This window comes from Bactrocera tryoni, unplaced genomic scaffold (genome assembly GCF_016617805.1).
Source record: "Bactrocera tryoni isolate S06 unplaced genomic scaffold, CSIRO_BtryS06_freeze2 scaffold_133, whole genome shotgun sequence".
In the NCBI taxonomy this organism is placed as follows: domain Eukaryota; kingdom Metazoa; phylum Arthropoda; class Insecta; order Diptera; family Tephritidae; genus Bactrocera; species Bactrocera tryoni.
The window spans coordinates 447292-448822 of NW_024395849.1; the positions used below are offsets into that span (position 1 = coordinate 447292).

Sequence of the window (1531 nt, forward strand, 5' to 3'; positions counted from 1 at the left end):
CATTTACAGCCCTATACTCGTGCCCTCACGAGTTGTGAGGTTTTCCGTATGCTGAGGTGATTTCAAAAGCTCAAATGCTCACAACTACCTCACAAATTTGTGATGTCTTAAACCCCACAATGCAAAATCGATAGTGCTTGTTCCGTTAATTTCAATATTGTTTAAGAAATATTTTAACAAATTTTTTTGTACATTTTACTTCTTTCTGAGTATAAATAAAACGACATATACATACTTATGTTTAAGTGATATAATATGCTATAATGCTGCAGATGCTCCTTAGTTATTCTTTCACTTTTTGAAATTCCACAAAAAAATTAAATTATTATAATTGCACCAAATTTAATACATTTGCGAAATTACTTTCTTTTATTGGTTGCCCATTTCTTTACTTTGTCTTGTTTGTTTTTGTAAAACCGTTGGTTCACAGCAAAGTGCTTTTCAACTCATGGGGTGAGTTTTTTCCTTAAGAGTGATGAGCAAGAATAATCTCACCGTCATCTTTTGGTTTTCTCCATTTCAGTTTGCAACGTTCCTTAAGTATATCAAATGCTACTAGAAGTCCTTCAGGTTTTGACGGTTTCTCCAGTAGACAACTTCAACTTCTGCCTCATCGACGCCATTTATACTTTCAGCTTTTAATTTATAAGTGCCGGTTTGGCCACGTGTTGTGTATAGTATCGTCAGTTTCGTATTATATTCCTCATTTTCCAAACGTACTTGGTTGTCGCTGGATAGCTCTTTCTCCTTGAATATCCATGTAAGTGTTGGTGCTAGTTCACCTTTTACATCAACATCAAACTTAGCTGTTTGACCTGCTCGCACTTTTATAGGCTTCATTTTGTCGCGGTTGCGGTATCACTAATAATCATTAAACGTTTATTAATAAATTTCAATTAAAAGTACATATAGATTTCAACAAAAAAGCTTTGCTTAGCAATTAATATTTCCTGAAAAACATTAGATTAAATATTGTTAACTATTGAAAAAGCATGAAGCATTTTATAGCCGTGGGATGTGGTAGACGTGAAACGGTATTGATTTTCCTTACAATTTCTTGGCTTAGCTACGTGAGGTTCCGTCGCAGCACTAGGTTCACCAGGGCCGGCTTTATTTACAGCACGAACACGGAATTGATAGACATTGCCTTCAATTAGACCATCAACGGTTGCCTCTGCATTAGGTGTCTGGAAATATAAAATTTCGATTATAAACATTTTCGTACAACTTAAAAATCTTTATACTAATGTTTGTTAATAACACCTCATCCCAAATAGCCGAATATTTGTCTTTCTTTTCAATTACATAACCTGTGATTGGTGCACCTCCATTGTCATTAGGAGGTTCCCATTTTAATTTAACCATATGTTCATTATAATCATCAATCTTTGGCACACTCGGCTTACCAGCAGTGGTGTAAGGATCTTTGGCAACAATACTACCCTCACTTTCAAGTGGTTCTGATTCACCTTCTTCATTAATAGCTTTGACCCGAAATTGATATTCATGGCCCTCTTGAAGGCCTTTGACG

The 1531-nt window shown here is 35.3% G+C and overlaps 1 protein-coding gene across 1 annotated transcript; it reads right to left on the reverse strand.

The window, feature by feature from the left end:
* Positions 1-210: 210 nt before the first annotated feature.
* LOC120780068 (twitchin-like) lies at positions 211-1181 on the reverse strand. Its single transcript, XM_040112343.1, has 2 exons — positions 1052-1181; positions 211-861 (listed from the first exon to the last, which is right to left on the reverse strand). Exon 2 carries the CDS (start codon positions 838-840, stop codon positions 556-558), a length of 285 nt encoding a protein of 94 aa, XP_039968277.1. The 5' UTR covers positions 841-861; positions 1052-1181; the 3' UTR covers positions 211-555.
* Positions 1182-1531: the final 350 nt, after the last annotated feature.